General features: G+C 35.3%; 1 protein-coding gene across 7 annotated transcripts in view; it reads right to left on the bottom strand.

The window, feature by feature from the left end:
- CDH18 (cadherin 18) overlaps positions 1-25,100 on the bottom strand; it is a 521,943-nt gene that overhangs the window by 62,462 nt on the left and 434,381 nt on the right. For all 7 annotated transcript variants that reach the window (XM_042048680.1, XM_042048682.1, XM_042048689.1 and 4 more), the window contains one exon: positions 3,712-3,879. In XM_042048680.1, the coding sequence (XP_041904614.1) occupies positions 3,712-3,879 (168 nt within the window). The remainder of the gene's footprint in view (positions 1-3,711; positions 3,880-25,100) is intronic.

Genomic DNA, 25,100 nt, shown 5'->3' with positions numbered 1-25,100 from the left:
CTAAAAAAAAATCAGAAAAAATTTTGCTTTTCTCATCACATTTGGGAGGAGCCAAGTGGTAAAAGAGAAGGCAGATAGCTCTAGACTAGTCACCAGGTAGGACAGGACAGTCTGCAGCACACGGCCGTGGGGAGTGATAGGGTGCAGACAGTTATGTATGGAAATCATGACAACTGGAAGTACTACATGGAACTGGGGATTCAGAAAGGACCACATGAATGAGTATGAATTTCAAAAGAAAATGGGTAGCAGATACTTTTGCACTTAATTAGCTAATGAGTTATATTAACAAGGCCAGACAGTGGACACCTTACTAGCACTGAACAGAGTCAATGTCTGCTTCTGGGATGTGAGTTTACTTTTTCAGAACTAAGGGGAGAATCTCCATGCAACATTCCTATTTAAACGTGGCTGTGTACTTTTCATATAAGGATATTGTAAAAAGAGAGGCCAAACTAATTATGCATATAAATAATTTCACATTGCATTTTCTTACCGCCACAAAATTACTAAGCCTCAACAACCAAGCTTTATAAAAATTGTTTTAAGCCATGACTTGTATATAAGTTCTGCTTTATCCTGAAGAACTAGGTGAGTAGATCAGCTAGATGTATCAAACAAATATTACAAATTAGAGTCTAGACACAGCAACTACATATATTCTACACACTAGCCAGAATGTAATCATTAGAACTTGGTGTTCTAATGATGTAGTCATTAGAACTGATGCATGCCAGTGGAAACCTCTGCCTAGTGTGATGATCTTGATGCTACCAGAATTTCTTCACACTAAACAAAGCAAAACACAGAGAATTCATCTTAAGCAACACCAGAGAGAATTAATGAAATAAAAGTATACAGCACATTCTGAGGTAACTCAAGGCTGATAACAGTGTCATCAGAAGATGGAATATCTTCTATCAAATTATGAAATAAATTTATGACTATGAAATTAGGGTCCTCAGCCATCAAGAACATGGGTCCATCAGTGGTAAAACTAACAAGAACTGAGGGATGCAAAATTCTTCCCATGCAGAGCACTGTCAGCTTACATTAGTTCATTTATTACTTGTCTCTTAAAAGAAAGGAAATTTATGATGATGAAGAAAAAGAAACCAGTATTATACAAGATGCACTGAAGTAATTGAAAAGCAAAAAGTATTTGAGGTTTCAGGCTATTCTCCTGCTGAATTCACAACCCCTTTCCTACTTCTGAGACATACTACTGTTTTGCAATCAGAATTTTTCAACTGTGTTTCCTATACCAGAAATCAGACTGATAAAATTAGGCAGTCCTATTTCATATTATTTCTCCTAGGTTTTTTAATATCTTGGAAAACTGTAGCTCTTTTAGGAATTTCTTTGAAAGAAAGTCAGCTCTATTTATAATGAGTAAAGAATAAAACACAATAAACCCTTTTTAGCAGATATATTTACAACCATTATGTTTGTTTTAAATAGGGGTTTAAAGTGTTTCTTTAAGGGGAAAAAGCCTGCACATCTTACTGCATTTTGCGTGTCTAATGAACACTGATCTACTAAAGCCAGAAAGGTACCATCTTTTAAATATATACAACAAAGTATATTTATAAGTAAAACAAATAAAACAGCATCAATAAGATGTACTTCCCAGCATGTTCTCAAGTAAGGTACTCATACATTTAGAATCAGATTCAAAACTCACAAGTATGGTAACGGAGAAAAGGAAACTAACCAAAAGAAAGTCTGTGGTTTAGCTGAGGCTCAGCCTGTCCCAAGGGTTATACACTCGATATAGGCAGTTTTGGTTAGCACTTCCCTTCAATTCAATTCTGAATGTGACAAGCCCCAGTAAGTCTCATTTAGCATTCCGTCTAATAAGGAAATTGAAGAGAAATTTAACGGAAAATCATGGCACACAAAGGAAACAGAAGTAAAATAAACAAAGAAGTTATTTCTTTTAGTGCAAGACTCGTGTATATAGTTCATGATGGTAAAACGGCCTTTTTTAAATCAACTGTATTTTCATTCTCTATTAACATGTAGCTACTGCTCTTTTGCAAGGGGTTTAAAATATAGTTCTTGAGAAGGAGTAAAGAAACAATGTCAGTGATAGCTGTGGTATAGGAATCTTCTGTAAGCAAAGAAAGCAAATGTTTGCATTCTACAAGACCTGTTTTAGAAATAATATCTTTATATAAAGAATAAATATTAAAATACAATTTTGTTTTGCCCTAAATAATAAGCTTTCATTAAATGTGAAATGTTTTGTCATTTTCAATGTTATTATAATCCCTTAAAATGTTTAAATTACAGCATGAATATTTTATACTTCTTTGATTTCCAAAAAAATATTAACACAGATGAAGAAATACATATGCCAATGTACATTTCTTCCTGCTTGTCAGTTTTATATCTAAACCCGTCCATTCAAAATAAAAGAAGCCAATTTTTGAAACCTGATAGGTAGGGATCCATTCCTGCATCCATTGAGTTTGCAGGAAACTTAAGACATACTTTCTTTCTAATTTAGCTCTAATTTAAAGATAAGCCTTACCTTTTGCCTTTCCAATAGTTAAAAAGTATTATAAATAGAATGATGAATGCAATGAAAATTTTGTGGAACATAAAACCGAATATATTTTATTTAAGGATGTGTTTCAAAAGCTTTATGTTTTCATGTCTTTTTGAGGCACAGAACAAATACTCATTTCTACAACACTCTTAATAAGCCTACTCACTGTTTGGCCAGATTTTATATAACGTGTATTGCCAGGGAGCTTTGTTTGTCCCTGGAGCCTTGTGATCTCTACTATTGTTTATAAATCTTCTCATTCAAACAGCTTAATGCATTTCCTGGTGGATGTTCCTATAGCTACCAGTCCATTATGTTCTACAACAACTCACGCAATGTCTGAGACCAGATTACAACACTCTTGCTGGCCTTGAGCCAATATGCAGAGAAAATACATTTACGTGCCATAAGATTTTTAAATAAATTGTCGACTGAATTCAGAATTCCTACAAGATCCCAGCTGCTGTGTCAGATCAATGGACACCCAATGAGCTGGATAAAAATTAACCTCCTATTAGCGGTCACATTAAGATATTCTATTCTGGTATTTATTCTTCATATAAGCATGTGATGATATTGTTTGAAATCAACACCAACAATTCATTTATCTGTGATAAATTCAGATTCCACCATTGCTCAACAATAGTGAGAAACATCTTAGATTTTGACCATCTGAGTATAATAATTGATCTTAAAAGTTTAGTTGGGTGTAGAAGAAGAAAAAATTTGATAGATACATATGGAAGCAGCCAAAGGCATGTTGGATTAAATATTTTAATGCATTGTCTTTTGCTTTTGTCTACCATAGGAACATCATCATTCCCTCATGGGATCAAAATCACACAGTTATTGAAATATGCATTTAACAAATACTGGAGAATAACCCACATATGAGAACAGTATACCTTTGTAATCCACCTCAATATTATTCAGCGGTTAACTGAAAGAAATCTTTACTGGTTTCAGTATTTTAACTATGCCATCTCTGTGCTTTATCTGCAAATACTGGAAAATTAAAAAATATTGGTGAATCCAAATGCTTTCAAGCTCCCTATTCCCCGTGAATTTGACTGCCAACTGGATTTCACTGATCGCTTCTTACTTCGCTGAAAATCAACGTGATTTTCAAATCAGTTATATGTTGAAATTGTACATACTCTGAGGAAACCTGGGTGGATTGTCGTTGACATCTGTGAGTGTGATATTTACAGTTGTTGACCCTGACAGCCCTCCGACCTGCCCAGCCATATCTTTGGCTTGAATGACAACGGAATAATGCTCTCTGGCTTCCCTGTCCATGTTGTGCAAGGCAGTCCTGATGACTCCTGTGGAGGAAAGAAAACAAACAAACAAACAGAAGATCAGGATTAACCTGTTCAAGCAAGAGCAAAGGCTGGGCATAACCTTTCTTCTAAGGGAAGGTGGAGCTAAGTCGTTTTCAGTTGTTTGTGTCATAGATATATATATATAAAATACAACTCCAGATGCTGCTAGACAATCAACCTGCTTGATAATATGAAGAAATTAAAACAATATTTATTAAATCAATTATTATATTATTAAATAAATAATCTACCTTATATAACATTCCTGACCCAAAGGTACATTGCCAAAATAACATTGTTTTCTCATACAACTCTTTAAATCGCTACTTAACAGAAAAACTAATGGATTGGAACTCTTATCCCACTGAATAAACAAAAATTGTTTATTAACAAAAGGTAATTTCTTAATTAGTATATCAAATATCTCTTAAAACTAACCCAAAAGCTAGATTTTCCAATTTGACAAATTTAAAAAAAAAAAGATATTTTTGTGTTTGGTACATGTCAATCATATCGATTTATGAGTTTGACTAAATTAATAATTGTCTTTAAAGTAAAAGATAAACCTTTTATTGTTATTACTATACTAGAGAGAGAAAACCAAAATTGAATGGTCCTAAAATTCTATTAATTTTTATCCATCATCATCAAGTTTTTTTCACATTATTTACCTATACATGTAGAAGCAAAGATTAAAATAAAAGTAGAGGCAGACAACTCTGTGGGCACAGTTTCAGTTAGGGGACATTTTTCACCTGTGATGATACCTGTAAAATTCAGCCCTGCTAATTTCTTTGATCACAGACTGACAGAAAAATCATGGAATTCAGAAAAGAGAGATGTCAAGTACAGTGCCAGGAAACCAGTACATGCTGTGGACAGACTATCTGGGAAAGAGCTGTAAAGAAAAGAATCTGATGTGGTCCTCAAGTTGTACATGAGCCAACGATGCAGCAAACAAGGCCAGCATCTTCCCTGGTTGCATTAAGAAATTCATTTCCAGCAGGTCGAGGGTGGGGATCCTTCCCCTCTGCTCACCAAGTCTGGAGTGCTGGTTCCAGTTTTGAGCACATCAATACAGAAAAGACATTGATAGACTGTAGTGAGTTTCACAGAAATAAATAAAGAAAATTAAAAAAATGCCAAATTTATTAACATTACATTTTTAAAGAGCTAAAATTTTGGCTTAACATCTGTTGGACTCTGAAAGTGAGTTATTGCTATAACCAGTAAGAAAATATACCATAACATGATGAGATGTTGCTTCTGGGTAAATTTTAATCATACAATAGTTACTAATGCAAAGAATCTTAAGAAGTAGAGCCTTGCTCTTCTGGACAACTGGCTGTACAGCATGATTCTCAAGCTTTTTGATTCCCACAGTTTCAGATGGTGTAAAAAGTGGCTTCCAGAGCATTATTTTTCTTGTATTTTAAAATTACTTTCTTATTATTTCTTCAATAAAACCATTTAGACATTATTACATAGGAAATGATAATTTTCATGTAGCTTATACCACTGTTTCTATTATCTTCTGAAAGTAAATCACACAAAAATAAGGAAATTTATCCACGAAGAATATTTTTGTTTAAGTATCCATGTTTTAGAATAATTTGAACACAGTTTTGCACTGTAAGTTACTTTCCATCAGAAGTGTAGATTTTGGACAAACTGGCTAAAAAGAGTATACCAGTCAGGTTTAGTTCATCAGTGCTCTTTTCCTTAAAATTATACAGTTTGAAACAGACCTTTTTTCAGAAATTGCAACATGATATATTGAAAATATCCACAACTTACACAAAATATAAATTTAGAAACAGAAATTTACAGAGTCATTTAGATAAAAGGAACTGGTATAATTTAAATATGCATTTTCACTGAAATAATTATGGCTCAAAAATCTGGTACTAGTATTCTGAAAATTCATTTTACAGATAAATAGGAATATGTGAAATTATTAGAATTGAGAATGTCCTGCTTTGACTTTTCAAATGAATTGCTTTAGTTTTTCCATTTAAACCAAATTTATCATGCTTATGCATATGCATGTAAGAAGCATGGGATTTTTAAAAGAATCTTCCATTTCAATTTGTAACAGACCAAATGTTACATAGTAGAACATGTCTTCTATACTATCCTCACTAGTACTAGCCACTTGCATTTTTAAAGTAATTGAAACAAACTCTGAATTGAAACAATTCCTCTGAATTATTACTTTCCTCTTTGTTTGCTTCAAGGTGCATGATACTGAATCAATGCTTCTAGTTAATAAGGATTTGTGGATGACTAGTCATGACTAATCATTTAATCCCTCCCACTTACAGCAGATTCCTCTTTTTTGAAAACAGAGACAATGAAACTGGGCAGGTTCTTAATTTCAAAACCTTGTATGCAAAGTTTAGAATAAGAAAACTAGTTTTAAGGTTTTGATGGGCTGAAGGCAGGAGGTAAGGGAAGATTTAGTTCTCTCTCTTTCCTGGGTTGCATATACATTTATACATCCTGAAGTCATATCATCAGTATGAGGTATGTAACTACTGTGAGGACCCTAACACTCTGTCCTTGTGATGCATTAGGGTTTTAGCTTTTCCATAATTTTTTAGTGTATACTTCTAAGACTCCATATAGCCTGTTAGCTACTGTTCTCCCATTCTGGTCAGACAAAACAAATCCTCTCTAAGCCTGAACTTCAAGGACACCTTAGTGTCCCAGGCCCCGAAATACATAAACAAAGTGGATTAAGGGGGAGGGGTAAATGACTTCATTACCTGAAATTGTAATTGGAGGATTAACCCCCGATATGCAAATAGACCAAACTTATAAAAGTATGAAAATCTGTGACCCAGGAGTCCATTTTGGGTGTAGCCCTGAGGCTTTGACTGCCCAAAGTGTACCTTGAAGGCCCTTCAATAAATATAACTGTTTTTATTCTCTTAATTTTGTCTAGCCTCTGTTTGCAGGTAGCCCCATCAAGGCATCACTTGTCACTAGCAGCTCCACCGTTATGCAGTATAGCACTAAAATAGTGCATAATCTCAAGTTTCACTAATGATCCCAAAAGGTGTAAGGAGAACTTAATCATCTTTTTCACTAAGATAATATTAAATGTTCTGGCAGGTTCTTTTAAAAGTAGGAATTGCCCCTGAGTATCTTGGGTATGCTTGACAGAGGTTCCTATACATCCCACAAGAAGACAGGAAGTTACTCTTAAGAAACATATTTCCCTGACTAAAACAGTTACAAAAAAAATACTGAAAAGGAAAGCTGTCACAGGTTTTTTAAATTTAAACACAGCCCTGATTTTGCCTCATATTTGTTAGGAAACTCTCTGACCCTGTTAACCAAGTACTTTTCAGCTATGCCTTCGGTACTTATTCATCTTTGGTAGGAAAGGAAAATAAGAAAATCAGAAAAGCAAGATGTAGATGTCATTACAGGTACATCCCATCCTGTTTCTGGTATTAAGCAAAGAATTTTTACAGAAGTTTGACTGCTGTGTCGAAAATCAAATACAACATATGGAAGGGTAAATCTGTTGGAAAAGAGTTGAGAACGCACAGCTTTGGACCTCTGGCCTCACAAACAGTCATACCTATTTCCATCTTAAAATTATGAGAGATGTTTTTTTCCCACATGAAAGGCTCTCCCAAAACACACATTTTCTTCTAACTTCTTCACTAAGTTTATTAATCTCTAAAGCACACCAATTTTCGTAGGGTTTGGGGGTTTTCTTGTTTGTTTGTTTGGTTGGTATTTTCTTTGTTTTGGTTTTGTTTTTGCTTTGCTTTGTTTTTTGTTTGTTTTGGTTTTGTTTTGTTTTTATTTTGGGGTGTGTGTGACAGTTTCTACAGTTTTGGAAAGCACAGTTTCCAATCTGAATTTATCTTTCTTGACCATGTATGATGAGAAACCTACTTCGTTTCCAATTAAGTCTTTAATACCACCTTTTAAAATTGCAATATTTTTATTTTTTATACAGAATACATGACACTGATGATTCATCTTTAATTGACTAATAAACCCAGGACATTTTCCTCCAACGACATTTCCAAATTCATGAGACCAGAATTACTGTAGAACCATAGAATATCTTAATGTGAATAGGAGCAATAAGGATCAAGTCCTACCCCCTGCTACTCACAGGACCAACTAAAACTAAACAATATGTCTTGTAAGTAATTTTACTACATAATGCTATTAAATTAGATTATGCTCTTCTTGCTCTTGCCTATAACCACATAAGCTTCTTTCTCTGTACTGACAGTTCTTCACAACTTTTTGCAATCAAGAAATTTCTTCATGATGGTCCTGAATTTATCCTCAAAATATCAGATAAAACTGAGAAAAAAATAAGCACTGAGATGAAAGATTGATATAGCTACTATTGTGGATAGCTCCTTTTCTTTCCTTTTCCCAACAACTCTGGATTTGAAAAAAAGCCCTGAAAATAACTTTATTTTTGGGGAGTTTTACTTCCCTCTCCACTCAGGCTCTCTAAATTCATTCCTGTTACTGAATTGCAGTCAATACCTTTTTTTTTTTACCAAGTTTTCTTAAAGATACTTCTATGCTCTGCAGCATCTGACAATGTGTTATGTTGTCTTTTTTAGCATTCTGTGAACCATTTAACTTATATAAAAGAAAAGCTACAACAGAAGGATCTACTGTAACTGAGACTGTAAAGACTTTTTAACTCAAGTACAGACAAATACTAAGAAAATGTTTGCCACAGCCAGGTGCATAGCTATGCATTTACTGAAATATATAACTGTGTGCTTACCTATTAGTCTGGTACACTTGAAAGAATTTATCTTATTATTTACACAAAGTAAGAACTCATTTAGATTCAGTAACCACTGCAGAATTTTAGTCATCTTTATTTTACAGCCTACTCCTGCATGGTCTGAATTTCCCACGAAAAAACAGGGTCTATTTTAATATTTTGAGCTCAAAGGTCTTCTATCTAGTGGGGAAAACAAAAAGAAAACAAGAAAACTTCAATGGCAAATTAGTTTGTCATGGGGAAATGAGTATTTTTTTGATTGGAAAATTTCCATTCTGTTGTTGGATCATGAGTGTGGTTACTAGAGATTTGATAAAGGGCCAGTAGGTCACGTTAGATCCCCCATATTCTAGTTTCTTTTATGTCTTGCTATGTTTATAGCCAATAATGACTGAAATGTAATTTTAAATTATCTATTTAATAGCTAACTAAATGTGGGGGTTTACAATTTACGGAGGGATTTGAACTCATGGGAATTTCATTCGTATTATTCTTTCTTTTGGAATAAAAGCTCTATTTTTATCCCTGCTTGTTCTGGGGTATGAATTTAGCTTATTTTATTGTAACTGAATATTCTGAACACATTGTACATATTAAAACACATTTCAAATTCTAATATTATTCTACTGTTAAAGGGAAACACAATTTTTCCATTTTAAGACAGATTGACTGAACAAGTCAGCAGATACTTTTTTTTTCCCTTAAAATCTCAAAATAAAGTTCATATTTAGAACTCTCAATAGACTTGGATTTGTTATTTAGTTCAAAATATAACTGTAAACAGAAATCTGCAATATAAAGCTTATGGTCATACTCCACATTCTGAATACTTCTATAACAAGGATGTTTTTAATCTAGGCCTTTGAATCACATCTGCTTTATATAACTAACATTTTGTTCCTTTACAGGGAGGACATCCCTAGATAGTCCATGGATGAAAGTCATAGCAGTATAGAAATGACAATTAGTGGTCAATTATCTTCTCTGGTCATGGTTATAGTACTGAAATACAGTATATCCTTCCTTAAAGAAAATTAGCATTGAAATGAAATACATGAATCCAACATATAAGGATAACTGCTAGAAAATAAAAATTACTGAAAAAATAAGTATATTTTAAAAGGAAAATAGTAAATGTTTTAAAGCAATAGGCTAGAATAGCATTTATTTTGTATTAAAAGAAGGGGAAGATTAACCAGACTGGTTGTACTACAGTGAATACCCTAGGAGAAAAAAAATCTATTTAAATTACTGTTAGTAAATACAGCCTTCTCTAAAATCTCAATGAGTGACAGACTGAAATTACCAAATGAAAAAATGTCTTATGCTGATGCTTCCTAAATTAAGGAATCTGAATAAAGCTTCACTAACCGCATGGAAAATATGCCAATTTATGTGGCAATTGCATGGATACCAAATGTAATCACAGCACATCCCCCTGTTTTCATAATGCAAAGCTCAATAAAATTAATTAAATTAAAAATTTGCTGCCATGACACTTCCCAGAAAGAAGACAATAAACTCTAATGTGCAATATACAAGTGCTGTAATCAAAGGGATATCTGTTATAGAAATAGTCATCCAAAAATTTTACCAATGATACTCTTGAGTTTACTTTTAATCCACACAGAAAGAGGTTGAATAGAGCTGGTCTCACACTGATGTCTGTAGAGCCCTGTCGGAATCTCTTCCTTTCATGACAATTCTGTCTTGATGATAACTTTTTCTTACCTCCCAGGTAGCCAGTTCATAGCCATTTAATATGTGCTTTGTTGCTGCTACTAATTGCCATCTATTTAACTAGAATTGCATGTGGCATGTGTCAGAGACTGAGATATTATATTTTATGACTTAAACATTTTCTTAAAGGACTTTTAAAACTGTATTACAGAAGCTGCAGAGAAGACTCCCACACCCTGAATGGGGCCCTGACTGAAGCCTGACACTGTTCACTGATGAAGATAAGATAAAGTAACAACTCAGGGCTGGGGACATTCACTGAGCACAGGCTTAACACCTCCAAGATGAGGACCACAGCCCCAGGGCTCTCAGCTGCCAGGCTCGCACAGACCCTCGCACCAAGGCGTGGAGGGAGGAGAGGCTCTGGGTATCTGGGAAAAGCCTGTGGTCAGAGGTGCCGTGACTGCCCATCCTCCACTGTGCAGAGGAGCCCAGCTGAGGGGTCCTCACCAGGGGGGAGGAAGCTTATCCACAGCAGAAGGGGGTGACATGGCCCATCACAGGCGCCCCCCGCCAAGGGGTCCCCAGACCCTGCACCAGAGCACCAGAGATGATGCAACACACACTCAGTGTTGCAAGGGACAGTGTGTCCAGCTAGCCCCTGCAAGAGAGGCACGTGGACATTCCCACCTGGCCCGAAGTGTCTATTAATCCATGGGATTCTGCACTCTTCGGCGTGTGGCGGCGTGTGGTGTGGCAGCATGTAGCGGCGTGGCCACAGCGGCGACGGGGGACCCTCACCACCAGCAGACCGGATGGAGGGGAGCAACGAGACGTCGTTGGGACCCTGGGATGGGTGATCTGCTTCCACTTAACCCCTGTCACCTCTCCCTGTTCCCCCACCCCCACACACACTTCTTTTTCTTTCTCTCTTCCTTTTCTCTTCCCTTCTCTTTGCCTCTTTTACTATCAAATAAAATACATCCATTTTTTGGCAACAACATCTAAACTCGTTTGGTTTTAATCTCATTTCTGGGGATATTTTGAACCTTCCAGGTTCTTTCCGGTTTATGCTCAGAGACTTAGCTTGCTTTGCTTTCCTGGGTTTAAACCAGATTGTAACAGCATGGTAATTACCTTTTTTAATATAGTGTGCCATTTTATAAAAAAAAAGAAATCAGGTTTGTTAAGCGTGGGCTATTTTCCAGAAAAACATATGGAAAGGCATTATTGCTATTCCGATTTTTTAATTGGCTAAATTCTTTCTAGATCCTCTATTTTCCTTTTTTAACTCTTTGCCTAAATTTGCCAGCCTCATGTTGCAAATTTCTTTTACTTGACCTCTCAGAAATGATACACATTTACATTCTGCAAACTTGCTTATCTACTTTATTCAGGGAGAATCTACCACCCTTCCTAGACTTGGGACTAGACAACATTTATAGTTCCCCATTAATCTAATTCTGTTCCTAAAAGAGTCAACAATTCAAGGTGAAGAAAAGTGGAAATTCTGTCTTTTTATTCATATACAGATTCTGAAAATACTTCAAAAAAGGGTTAATTCCTCATAAACTATTTATCAATATGTTAAGTCCTGAAAATGTACAAGTAGTTTCTTTTGAAGTAAAAATTGCATGTAAGTTCCTATGATTTTTCAGACATAAAAATATAGTTAAGCACTCTTTCAAGCAAATCTCCTACCTGAGTGATTTTGATCTCTCATAAAATGGTTCTTCCATTTTTGAACACACTTTTTCCACACAAAATTGTTGGAGATGTGGTATGGAGAAGTAGAAGAAACCCTTAATGACAGACTTAGAACAAAAACATTCCTGTGTCTTGGCAACATGCCACTATATATTAATTCTCTGCGTAATTGTGCATGATGAAATGATTCAATTTTGATAGAAGACATCTTGGTGCTTTTGCACACACTCATGAGTTCTTTGGGATTGGAATCCAAATTAGTGGCATTTCTATAGTTCTGAAGAAACATGTGGCTAGGAGCAAAAAGGGAGAAGCAGTCAGATCCTCCACCTTGACCAATACACTGCTCATACTTTGATGTGCTCCTGTTAATTCAGTAGGCGTGTGTCTCAGATAAAGCCTGCAAAAGAACGATGCTACTGCTCTGTTGAAAATATATTTTTTAGAATTCAATTAAAAATATATCAAAAAAGGGAAGAAGAATCTGTACCCCAAGGGAGGGGGAACAGAATAATTTTTTGCTCAAAGACGGTAACGAGTGACTGCTGGTTGTATAATGAAATAAAATGTTAGGCCAAGATAGCTATGGAACACACCTAGATACAGATACATGTGACTAACATACAACTTAATGCCACTTAGATATTGAGGACTTCTCCATAACAGTTTACTTGTCACATATGCAAGCAGAGGAACCAAGCAAATGATCTCACTATAGAGGCAAGGGCAAAGAATGCTGTGCGAGATTAAATTACCCATTAAGTGCAAATTCTTCAGATATAAACTTCTTATAGGTGTATTTAATCCTTGGTGAGGAGGAACAACCTAATGACACGTGACGAACAAAACAATTAAGTAAAAAGGGGATGCATTCAGTAACCTCTGAACACAGCAGATGGGAATTAAGTACGTGAGCCTTCTCAAATGAAATCACATTTGACAAGAAAGAGCTTAAAACTATCTGAAACCTAATTACTTATATTGACAGGCTTGGAAATCCTGCTCTCTTAAAATAGAATAGACCACTAATATTGAACATTTCTTATTGCAATGTCACATGTTCTGGCCTACACAAAAATATATTTAATCTATAGCTTGAATGAAAACAACAAAAGAAGAGGCAGTTGAAGGTTAAAGTTGCTAATATTCCAGTCATAATCAAAAGCTCCTTAGCACCTTCTTTATAATGAAAGAAAATAAAGATGGAGCCACAGACTACTTCATATTTACCATCTACTATTAGTAAATTAGCCTTTTATGTGAATTAAACCTTTTATCTTTAATAAGTACATAATAATGTATCTAAATAATTGGAGATAATTAACATAGTTTCCCATTATGCTGAATAATATTTTGGTTTCTTTTCAAAGTAGATCATCTTCATAAGAGGTCAAAAAGAGAGACAATGACTCTTAGGCATAAGTTACCCCTTTATAAAAGGTTTAAAATTGTGTCCAGGTAATAAAAAAACTGAATTCAACATACAGTCTTGAAAAGATTCCACATCTGGACAAATTTTCATGTCCTCAATAATTTAATTACAACTGACTGACAAGATCAAGTCATATAACTCAGATTATCTATTAGTGAGAAAACTTAGCCAACATACCAAGCATTTACACCATGGTTGTGTTCTTTTCTCCCTGTGATACTTCCTCCTTACATACCCATGAGCATTCTACTGAACTGCAATGCTTCATTGACCCTTTTATAACATGCTAAGGACCTTATAGCAGTATAGCATAACTTTAACTTTCATAAGTCAGTTAGAGTGCAATCTTACTGAGCACTTCAGTATGCTAATTTGCAAAGTGTGAATGAAGTACACTGAGACTCGTGTCAATATGGAAAGTAAACAATTTTTTCCATGTATCCCAGGTGCATAGATTACAATGAAAACAATTCTGCCTGATGTGCTATGACAGTGGCCATGCAAGCTAATATCTGTTTAAAGAAAAACTATTAAATTCAAGAACCAGCAGAATACAATCAGCAAAAAAACCTCTTAATTGTGGAAAGTGCTTTAGTGCTAGATTTAGTGTATCAGAGTGTAAATACATATACATATAGATGATACAACAAATACCTTAAAAATATGAGTAATTGATTTCCTGACAAGTCCTTGAAAGAAAAATTCTAGGAAAAAAATATTATCATAATGTTTTCTGAAAGAGTAAAATTAATGAACAAAAATCATAAATTCTTTGAAACCTCAGTAGTTCTATAAAAATCCTAATCTATTCGCACAGTAAAAAATATCTGCACAAGACAAAAAATATCTAAGAATGGTACTCTGGATAAACCGAAGGCTGGCTTAGGAACCATGGCAGATAACAGATACTTTTGAACGCTGAAAATGTGTCTGTGGTAGCTTAAGGCGAACCACAATTTTCAAAATTTTCTGATGCACACAAAAATGATGGTGATATATAAATACAATTTAAAGGAATTCCATTATAAAGAATCTGATACATGTTCACAAATGTTATTTTCTTTCTTAGACCCAACATCCACAAAATCTTTGTGTATTAGGTGACATAATAGGTAGCTATTGACTTCTGTTGAGATTCAATCAGGAATTATTGACCTGGAAGTCAGATATTGATCTATTCAGAGAAAAGATAAATCTCTACCTGGAAGCACAATAAATCTTACAGTTGGTTGAAAACAGAAGTCTTTGTTGTTCATTTGTTGCAGTACACTGCTATCAAGAAAATGATTACTGGATTACTGAATTACTGGTGTAACTTGTTGAAAAGAGGCACTCTAACACTACAATAAATTAAGAAATTTCTCAGTAAGGTCACACAGAACATAAAATATGACATGACTCAATTTTATACAACTGTTTGTCTTTCTAAGTTGAGTGAGTACATTATTCAATGAAGTGCTCAACTGCTGCAGTACATATTAGTATTGAACACCTCTTGACTTGAAACAAGCATTGTCTGAATTTGAAATTATTCTGAATTTAGACAAATCACAAATTTGAAAATACTAGCTCTGACTCCTAAGAACTCTTACTGGAGCAAGACTTTCTTAGGAGTAACTGCATACATTTTTTTTTGTCCTGGAAAAGTTGTAACTTAGTCACCCACAGTGAGGGAAGTTATACAACTTTATGAATCAAATCACAAGTACCATAATTTCAAGCACCATATATTACAAACTTCCATGCTGGATTCTGTAAAAAAAAAAAAAAAAAGAAAGGAAAAAACTTCTCTCTCCTTTTCTTCTTCTTCCTACTTATCATTCTTATTTAAAATTGCTCAAAAATGCAACAGGTCTTTGTTTTGTACCCTCAGGTTTCAATTTTCTCTATGAGAAAATAACAAAACCTACCAACTTAAGAGTCATCTTACTTGCTCAGTCATCAATAAGCTTAATAAACAAAGCACAAGAAAACAGATCAATAGCAGTGTCAGAGGGGTTTTTTCCTTCTCTGGGGTTCTATCTTGTGCAAATTCTTGCCTTCTGTGGACCTGGAATCACTTAAAAAAGTGGATCTCAATACCCTTGGTCTGTCCTTTCTAAAGCCCATAAAATTTTCTGAAATTACTTTTAATTTCTCCATTTCATATAGAAAATTCACAGTAGGACAATACAGACAAAAGATAATAGGCCTACCTTGATTTACAGTTTGGTACAAAGTGTCAGTGATTGTTCTAAGTGTATATTCTAAATAATGACATGAAGATTCATTGAAACTTATTAAAATATACTTGTAAATCAATCATTAGAAAACAAACTTTCGATACCAACAAGAAAAGCTGTCTTCCTTAACATGGCTGACCTTAAATTATGCTATTACCATAATTTTTGTATATAAATGACAAAAAAATTCCCTACTCTACTCTACTAACATTTAGGAGGACTAAGAATGGTTTTGAAAGTTTGTAAGGAAGAAGGCTGTTTATTTAAGATCCAACCACTCACTTTGTTTATCTACCTATTGTCAGGCTAAATTATTATTCTTGGTCTAATTGTTCCTGAACACCACATTACAGGCTATAAAAAAATATCCTGTTTCTAATTATAATGACAAAATGAAACAACAATTTAGAGAAGTATACACATTTTCATTCAGAATTCTTTTCAGCATTCTTCTTAAATCAAATGAAGCACAGAAACTTTTTTACCCGGTGTTTTCTTTATATGTCTGTATAGGAAGTCTATCCTCTAAGTTTAATCTACTATAACAAGCAGATAACAAGCATTTTTTTGAATGTGTTGCTCTGTTTTCTAAATCTCTAGAATGACCTGAAGTAATATGAAACAGCACAACTAAAGAAATTTACATGTACCTACATATCTAATACATAATTAAAAACAAATTATCTCATGTACCAGGAAAGAACATGTGAAAATCCATGGAAGCAGGATGAATGGGGAGTTCCAAACAAGGTGGACAGGAGTTCTTCTAGCGCAGATATTCCCCTTATTATCACCTGCCATGTTTGGAACTGTCAAGTGCTTCTCTTGTTCACACTCTATAAGACCTTCTTACATACATGATGAGGGTGAGCAGGACCTCATATTGTCAATCTTGATACAGTATAAATCCAGGTACTTCATATCAAGGTAATGAAGTTATGCTGATTGACACCAGTAAAGAATCTTATCTGTTATTTTTAGGCAAAAATCTTCTTAGTACGATTAGGACTAAGTTGTCAATCTAGTAATCTAGTTGATGAGTTTTTCACTCTTCAGGTGTTACTGGTGATGGGAGCTCATATCAGGGAAGAGTGTCTTATATGAGCAAGGTTGCTGTTACAGCTCCTTAGAATCTGGACAATAATTACATTTTGTTTATACCAAAATGCTAATAAAATCACAGGAAGAGCAAAATATGTATTTGAATCAGTGTTTTGAGGTCAGGAATAGGATGCACAGAGAGTATACCTAGTTGGGCCATTTGCTTCCTCTTAGGAACACGCAATTAAGTTAAAATCTCTCTACCTCTATGTTGGGGAAGATGAAACAGGAAAGCCTTATAAATATGATTGCCTGACAAAAGATTTTGGGAATATGAAAACTACAGGCGACATCGAAATGAAAGCCACTTTTGAAACACCAAGTCTTAGTTACTGAACAACTGGAAAACAATGGTATGGCCGACTGAAGGTAATCCCCTCTTGATGGAACAATACCCTCTGCTTGCAGGCAGGTCCAAGGGTCAGAGCAGACCCTACTAGCTCAGCAGAAGGGGTCCAAAGAGTAGTTTTTAGAAGTTAAGATGTAACACTCTATGGTAATATAAGAACTCTTATAGGGTGTATGTAAATGCTATAGGATTTGTATCTTGTATTAGATTGGTTAGTGACAATTAGAATATTCAGTACAGAAGATGATTTATTGTATTGTAACCAGGACTTCACCATTCCATCCTTTTCTCATCACTTCTTCTTCACTCTCACTCCTCTTGCTCTCTCTCTCCTTACTTACTCGCTTACTCTCTTGCTCTCTTGGGCCTGCTCAGAGCTGCCAGCTGCAGCTCTGAGCAGTGCCCCTATACCTACGCCCTTTGCAATAAACCGCATGTTCCAAGATCTGCCTTCAGAGATCTCCCAGCCTACACCTCTACTTCCCATCCTACATTTTAGACTGTCCAGAGTCTTTTACCATCTTGTCTTACTGAAGAAAGTTTGGCATAAAAGTGAAGCCCATTATCTGCTGCAGGGTCACAGTGATGCTCCAGTATACAACATTCAATAATTAAAGAAAGAAGCTTTGTGAGTGGTATATTTCCACGAATGAAACTCTCATGGAGAAATTTAGAACTGCATCTTATGAGACAAGATTTAAGTAAACCAACAGTGTGAGTGTGAAATAAAATTCTGACTTCCTAAAACTCAGCTACTGTAAATTAAATCAAATATTGAAAAATAAGTAGATCTAAGTCAAGAGATAACTATAAAGTACTATACATTTCCTGGATCTGGGACATTTTTTTGCTAACAATTAGTTATGGTAACTCTCAGGAAAGTGAAAATTAAAATGAAGCATGAGTATTTTAAGGAATTCCACATTTTCACAAATGCCATGGCTATTTTTCTGCTGTAATTGAGTAGCTCTGCTGTTTCTATAAGAAAACTTCTAATATATAATTGTCCATGAAGTGGCAATGGTGCAGAGTAGCTGCTTTAGAATCAGTAGGGGTTTCCGACTTGTGTTAACAATTGTTTCTTAATTTTGATTAGAAACTCTTACACTGGCAAAAATCTTTCTTGGTGATGAGCATTGTCCTGCGCATGGGAAAATCTACAGCTTGAACTCAGAGGATATACTGTCCTAATAAATTCTTTTAAAGACTTTCAAAGACATAACAAAAAGTTGTATTCTGATTGTCAGGAGATAAAAAAGTAAACCTTAAAAATATATTTTGACATTCACAAAACATTCACATGGTGATCTGTAGCAGTAATACAATATCACTTAGTGGTTTTTATGAAATTTGTTACAGGAGTCATTTCAGAAAGATTGGAGATCAGACTTTTAGTACCCTTTTTAAAAGATTTCATTTGTCAAAGGAAAATGACACACATATCCTCAGAATTTTAAGATAATTTAATGGCCTATACATGCATAGTTTGCAAAGGAAAAGGCTATATTGCTCTGCTTGTACCAAATTCTTTTTTTAAAGAGCAAGATATTAAAGGTTTCTAAAAGTTATCTCAAAGCATTAAATCTTCTACTTTTAGTTCTGAAAAAATTAAAGCCTTAGCAAAACAATTTTCTTTACATAACAGAACGATAATATAGCTAAAATGTGCAATTTTCAACTGCAAATGCCTTAAAACAATCATTTAAAAACACGGCCTGCAATTAAGTGTGCCCACTTGTCTCTCAGAAATCATCCCTAACCCTGGACAATGAAATTAAAGGTCATTGTCTTCACCCTTAGTTTCTTGTATCTATAAAACTGATTTGCAGAAGAATAAAAAGGATTCAGTCTTTCTGTGTAAAGCAGGGGACAGCGATTGCACTAGGGAGAAAGAAGGGTTTGATCATTTATTATGTCCTGGATAATACTACTGCTTATTAACTATTGAAAATTTATGACTGCATAAGTGATATTGACCAAATGGCAGGACATTTAGGACTGAAGTCCAAACAGTCCAGTGTTGGTCTATCATTTGTCAGTCGGTTCATCTTCCCCACCGGTGCCAGGTGAGAATCATGAACAGGAACTCCCATGTCCTGGGAAATGAATGCATGTCCGCCACAAACCCAGTGCTTCACAGAACCAGTAGATGAACTGACTCCTCGTGCACACACTTCTGACCCAGAGCTCCTTCTGATTTTAATGTGCAATACAGATCATGATGCACAGCAAATATTTAGGGATGATTAGAAAGCAGCCCAGGCTAGCTGGCTCCAGAGCAGTCCCTTTGACCCATAGCTATAGTTCCTTCATATTTTCAAGTTCTAGACAGGTGCTGCTCAGAGTATGACTGCTGCATAATGTAAGTATGTAATTCCTACACAGATTACCATTACATTTTGATTTCAGCAAAAATGTTGTACTTTAGCATCCAGAGACACAAAAGGTCTTCCCTTACAGTATCTATGGCTGCAGCTCTGTGCATTTTACTTACTATTTATTAGTGTTTTACAAATCCAGCACATAGGGAACCTTTTTTGAAGTCATCCCAATTCCACACAAGTGTTTTTAGAGACATTTTTGAAAGCTATTTCTAGGAAAGGACTGAAGACATGTCTGTGTTTGACAGTCCTGCATAAACACCATAAATTCTCATAAATCTGTCAAAATGGAATTTTTTATTTTCTTTTTTTAAGACTATTGTTATTACAAAGGCATATAAAAAGACTGAATTGTCAGCACCTGGGATTTATGAATTAAATTCACATTCTATAATGGCACAAAGAACAGCTTGGTAATTATATATCTGTTTACTGAACTTAGTGAACAGTATATTCAAAGGGACATATTGAGTAAACAGTGAGAAAATATACACAGAACTTAACCTTCTCTCACACTTCAAAAAGTGTTTAATTTTTTTTTAAACTGCCAGCCCTGCAATTATGAAGTCTGAAGGCTACAAAATGTTTTTTTGTATTTGTGCTTCATTATTAAGGCTAGACTTCCTCTGGAGGAAGGATGGTCTCTTTTTAATGGTGCAAAATGGACACGAAACAAATACATCAATATACTACGCATATATTTTAATGAGCAATACAAACAAAATTATGCTGTCTGATGTTCTAAGAGTGCTTATGAAAATGCCTATGAATTTCCACCAATTTTCAATGTCCTTCAGCTCTACACTGAAGAATTCTTGAGTGCCACTTGAGATGAGCTTGTTCAGGAACATACCACATTTAAGGAAGTCCTCTGAAATATTCTAAACATTTTAGTATAGATTTTTTTCACATAAGAACTCTTATTAAGATTATTTAAACACTGCACTACAGCAACAACTGAGTGTCTCTGCACTATTAAAAGGACCACTTTTTCTTGTTTGTTTAATTCTGTGGCTACCTACCTTAGTTTGCAGAATGGTGATGTTCCCACTTTTCTATTTATGGACAATAAAATGAGTTTATTACAATACGCTTTTATGATCAAAAAGAATATTGGCTAGAGAATAGAAATGCAAGAGCTATCAATAACTTATCCAACAAGCACTCAAACAAAAAAGGAAGAGGGAAAGAAAATAAAGGAAAGATATTCCATGCTCCTTCCATGTTTGTGTGTGCATGTGTGTACATTCAACTCTTTCCTCCCTCCTCATGAACTGGGGAAACAGAGGTTATGAAAGGGTACATTTATCATATGACAATCTATCCTCCAATGTTCAAATTTACATAAATCAGAATATTACACTGTAAACAATAGTGTAAAACTATACTAAAAAAAACCTTAAACACTTAAAAAAATAAAGAAAACCCAACCAATTTCTAACCACTGTTTCCATCCATCCTGTGCATTTTCCCTATACACAGCAAATCTAACTAGCTGATGCTCCCAGTGAAATATATCCCAGTTTGGACTTACTACTGAGGTACTAAACAGATGATAAGTACCTACACAACCAGTGTCATGCATTTAGGGAGTAAAGAAGTCTTCCACTGTAAATTGAGTCTTTAGATGCTCCATATTTTGGTGCACCCTAAAAGTAAAGAATTTACTGACAATTCACAGAGCAACTGAAGTTTGTATATGTAGGTTTCTAATACAGGTGAATATATACTTCTGAAAGCACCAGATAGAAACAGGAGACTCCTTCCTCCACTGAGTGAGCTCTGCATTTACTGTCTCCTAGTATTTCTATGTTTTGCTCTTCACCTACTTTTCCCAGAAATCCATCCAGCCCATTCATTCAAAGATGGCTCAGGAGCAAGTATCTTCATTCCAGGCTTGGCTAATCTTGCATTTTGAGAGAATACCCATTAGTTACTTCAATAGCTCTTGGATGATTTTTGTCTGTTATGTTATAGACATAAAAAAAATAGAAAAGTTTGAATTTCACATTTTTTACTGAAACAGTTACATTTTTCTGGAAAAAACACCCAAACAAAATTAGTTTCACTTTTCCTCTGAGATGAGAAATGAGCATTTCACCATGAAAATCACTCCAGCAGCAATGAAAATGTAGTCACTAACATTCCCTCTCCAACACTTTTACCAGCCTGAACTAATCTTCAATTTCTACATGAATACAATCTACAAGGATATCAGCTTAAAGCACTAAATCTTACTGCTATAAATGCATCTGCCCAAGTATAAAGCAAAAGAATCACAGAGAAACAGGACTTCCTCTCCTAAGGAAGGATCAACTGTGTTTGAAGCATTATTGGCACATGTTGATCTAATATATTTTAAAGATATCTTTTAAGAAAATTGGCATTTCTTAACAGGCAATGCATTCCAGTGCTTTAAAAATCTCATTATAATTTTTCTTAATGACTAGGCTTAACCTGTCTAGTCACAGGACAGGTTCATTGGTTCTTGTTGTATTTTTCTTGAAACTTAAATTCGGTGAGATTCCAATGGGTTAAAGTACACATCATTGACTATAAATATATTTTTTGGGTTGTTTGTTTAATAATTTATTTTCATTTTTATTTAAACAGAGATTTAGACAGATTATTATAAGCAGTGACCAAGTTTAAGAAAAATACCTTACTAAAAAATCTATGCATAATCATATTACCATTGGACAGTATTACCCTCTTTTTAAAAAATTATTTAATGAGAAGAAAAGCTACTTTTATATCTTATTTTACAGTGCACTATCTATAACTATATTTCACCCTTTTCACGGTGGTGTAAACTGACAAGAGTTTATGGCACCATACACTACAGTGTCACAAACAGCTTTTGAGCAACATTGAGATAATTTTCCAGACCATTAGGTGCATTCTCCACTTAAAAGACTGAGATGCTCATAGTAATGCAGAAATAATTCAAACAAGTACACACAGCTGCAAACCTGTCAAGTGGGAAAACACTGGAAGGAAAATGGGTTTCCAGTCATCACTTACAATCCTCTACTTCAATGCAATGTCTGTGTTCAGTATATATCTTTCCTGATCAGCTGGCATAATGTTGCCTGACAACAACAGAGTATTTGCAAAGCCTAAAGAATGAAACTAAATTCTGGTTAAATAAACTGACCTCAGAAGGAATTATGAAAGGAAGTGAAGGAGGAGCCATCACAGTTTTCAAGTCTAAATGATATGTTTTCTCTGGTTTTGTGGTAAATTGTCAGACTTGCTATGGAATCACTTTAAGTCAGTGAAGAACTGATGAGGCTTCTTGAGAAAAACATGAGCTGGGCCCGTCGGTGATCTCACACCAGGCTCGGACCAGGCCTAATATTGGAAGGATGTCTGGGGTGGAGAGAAGGCCTCACAGCCTCTCAGTGAGGCAGGGACGAGCATCCACATGTCTGTACCAGCCACCAGACTCACTCTCCCTCACTGGGCATAACAGGACTTGTAAATTTGGTTCTTCAAGGAGATAAGAGCGCTCACAAAGACACTCTGGAGAAGGTCAGACAGCCTTTACTGATGCCTCAGCAGATAGAGGAGGACCAGTGTGCTTATTTTACCTTTGTATGAACAGTAAATTCTGACTGAAAGTAACTAGGCAAGTAACCAAGACCCTCATTAAGCCCTATTTGCATATTAACATTCACTCCCCTAAGAATGCAAATGAAGAGAAGAGAGAACATGTCTTACATGTGTAAGTCACAGTCACCAAAACCCTACCTACAGCATGTGATTGTTCCATCTTTTGGGAAGGGCCAATAATTATAACATAAAAGAGGAAGTTTGGGGTAAAAAGAGAGAGGGGGGGAAAAAATAACATCTCTGCTGTCTCAGTAGTATGAGTTGATGGACTCCATCTCTCCCCCTCTCCTAAAGGGATAACTTTAGGTGAGCTATGCCCCTCCAACTGCATTGGAACAGACATGGGAGTACTTGTTACGTATATATACACATACATACATACACATATATATATATATATATGTATATACACACACACACATACATACATATATATATATGTATATATATATGTAGTGCTAATAGAGCTTATTTTCTGACTCAACACATATAAAACTCTGTAGTTAGTGCACCTATCACCAGCAATCCTCAACCAGCCATTCTGTCGCTTCAATAAATTGCACTATTTGTGAACCTGGATTCTGTAAGTTCTCTTTGAATTTGGACAGACCTATGGCATCAGATTGGCAAAGAGAATTATTTGTGAGTCAGTGATAGCACAAGTTCCTATTGTATTGAACCACACCTATAGTGATAAAACTGCAGTATTTGTGAATCTGTGCCTGTGAAAGATCTTACAGAACTCCAGGAGATTTAGAGTGCTGGATTGGCTATGATCAGAAACTAAGCTCTGCTGCGCACAGCCCCCCTGATCCCTCAGAACCCACTGAAATGCAAGGGATTTTATTTTCTGCTACATTTCCATACCCTTAATGCAAGAGGTGTAAACCATATGGCTATTTTACACGTATAAAAGGGTAAGAAACTCAACTAGAAATGACAATCATTTTTTCATGCACAATTACGTCTCTGTGCCATTATCTCCATTCATCTCTGCAGTGATTTAAAACATGAAAAGTAAGTGAAATGTCTTGACATGTACACTTATGAAGAAACAAAGCAGCAGCACTCAACTTTGTGTATTTCCAAAATGATGAGTAGTAAGAAATCCCCAAAGGCATAACTCCTCTGAAGCTTTCTCAGAGAGAACACCTACTTAAGCTGCTTTAATACTGGAGGAATTACAGATTCCTCCACATTCTGGAAGACTTCATAATGCATGTGCAAAACATCCTAATTATTATTTTGCAAGAGATATCACAGCAGTTGAAAATGTTTGGCAGAAACCTTAATTTATGACTTCCAAAACATTTCCCTAAAAGTTAAAAAGGAAAAAAAAATGTTTTTAATGACTGTAGCATTTAGTCCCTTGTTTCATACTATGTTTCCTGCTGCCTGGGGGAAAAGGACCTGGGGGTGTGTAGTGGTTTGGTCCAAAATACTCATTACTGTTTATCTGCTGTGAGATAAGAATTAGGAGAAATGCAAAACAGGCACCAAACTTGAAAGAATATGAAGAAGTTTATTAACAGACCTAAAAGAAGAAAAAAAATTATACCACCTTCAGAACTCTCCTCCTCCCCCCACCTTCCTCCCTTCTCCCACTGACAATGTGAAAAGACAACCCTTAAGATGTTCAGTCTGTTTACCACTTCCATAATAACCTTGTTCAGTCCATTTAGAAAGAGAAGTCTCTTCTTGCTCATGCTATGAAAACATTATCACAACGAGACAGCCGCCCACTTCCAAATATTGTTCAGTCCATTTAGGAAGAGGAGTCTCTCTGCCTGCGTGTGAGTCCTTTCCCCCGACTTGCAGCTTTTCCCGCAACTGCTTTCGAGGGTCCACTCTTGAAGATTTTTGGGGTACAATTTTAAGGTTGAGCCGTTCAGAAACAAAAACAGAGGCCCTTCTCCTTCCCTGGGAGCAAAGGGTCTTCATCATCTTCATC

The sequence above is a fragment of the Corvus kubaryi genome, unplaced genomic scaffold (assembly GCF_017639235.1).
Source record: "Corvus kubaryi isolate FWS band 111438036 unplaced genomic scaffold, C.kubaryi_AGA036_p1.0 68, whole genome shotgun sequence".
NCBI lineage: Eukaryota > Metazoa > Chordata > Aves > Passeriformes > Corvidae > Corvus > Corvus kubaryi.
The sequence above is the reverse complement of the archived record's forward strand: the minus strand, read 5'-3'. Positions and strand labels throughout refer to the sequence as shown.